General features: G+C 37.4%; 1 protein-coding gene across 1 annotated transcript; it reads right to left on the bottom strand.

The window, feature by feature from the left end:
- Positions 1 to 460: 460 nt before the first annotated feature.
- Positions 461 to 748, bottom strand: LOC108378726 (uncharacterized; the record flags this gene model as incomplete). The annotated part of the gene is made up of 1 exon (XM_017635030.1): positions 461 to 748. A coding segment is annotated over one exon (288 nt), but the record flags the coding sequence as incomplete, so codon positions are not given.
- Positions 749 to 1,154: the final 406 nt, after the last annotated feature.

Here is a 1,154-nt window from a genome sequence, read left to right as displayed (position 1 = left end):
AATTTAAAATTTCCAATGTACGCAAAAAACTTGAATTCGGCTTGCGCAGACCGCCCTCCGATAAGCAATTAGCATAAGTATAACTTTGAGCACTTTCTTCATCCGTTCTGAAACCTAGTTTCGTCAACCCCATTTTTGAGATTATTGCTAATTTTCCACGCCAAAATCTGAAATGTGCTCTTCCACGCAAAAATCTGAAATGTGCTAGTCTTCCACGTAAATAGTGAAATGTGCTACTTTTCCACGCAAAAATCAGAAATGTGCTACTCTTCCACGCAAAAATCTGAAATGTGCTAGTCTTCCACGCAATTAGTGAAATGTGCTACTTTTCCACGCAAAAATTTTAAATGTGCTAGTCTTCGACGCGAATTGTGAAACGTGCTAGTCTTCCACGGTAATTTGAGATGTGCTACTCTTCGTTGGGAGCGTCGATTTCATCTCGGAAAAAAACCTTATATACTTATTTAAACTTTTTGTTTTGTACAAATGAGGTGCCGTTGAACCTACGAATAATTTTTTCCGATACATTGAATAAGCGTATATCTATAATACTTTCGAAAATCAGTAGTTTTGGTCTTGATACCTCCAACAGCAATATGTCCTTATGTGAAGTCTCTGAAACGCGCTGAATTCCTTTAATATCTTTTGTTGCATTAGACTTCAAGACAGAGGTAGGTTGAACAAATGTGATGAAGCTGGCGTGGTTAAATCGCGGTCCTCTTTTATAAACTACTGCAAATAAACTTAGTTAGAGCTAAATTGCTATAAGTCCAGAATACGTACATTTCTCTGTGAAGGAGAATTCTACGTAGTAAGGGTAAATAAATAAATAAATAATCCCTAAGCAGAAAGAAGTTCTGCCCACAAATACTTCCGCCCCTCTTTTCTGGCCACACAGAAAGGAGAATTTTAGGTATTTAGTAAGGGTTATAATCCCTAAGCGCGGCCAAAAAGGGGAATTCTAAGTAGTGTCCCTATAATCCCTAATAGGGCTTTCGCACGAGGCGATTTTTCAGGCAACTTTTGCGTTCAACTAGCTCACGGTTGCCTGAAAAAAATTTAATGGCTAAAAATATCAAGATATAAAAAATTTCTAAATATTCGCCATAAAAAGGCGTTTGCATTCTACTTTTGGTTGAACGGCCTTTCAACAA

The sequence above is a fragment of the Rhagoletis zephyria genome, unplaced genomic scaffold, assembly GCF_001687245.7.
Source record: "Rhagoletis zephyria isolate East Lansing unplaced genomic scaffold, Rhagoletis_zephyria_1.1 Rzeph_scaffold_14771, whole genome shotgun sequence".
Lineage (NCBI taxonomy): Eukaryota > Metazoa > Arthropoda > Insecta > Diptera > Tephritidae > Rhagoletis > Rhagoletis zephyria.
Note: the sequence above shows the minus strand (reverse complement) of the source record. Positions and strands in the feature narration are given on the sequence as shown.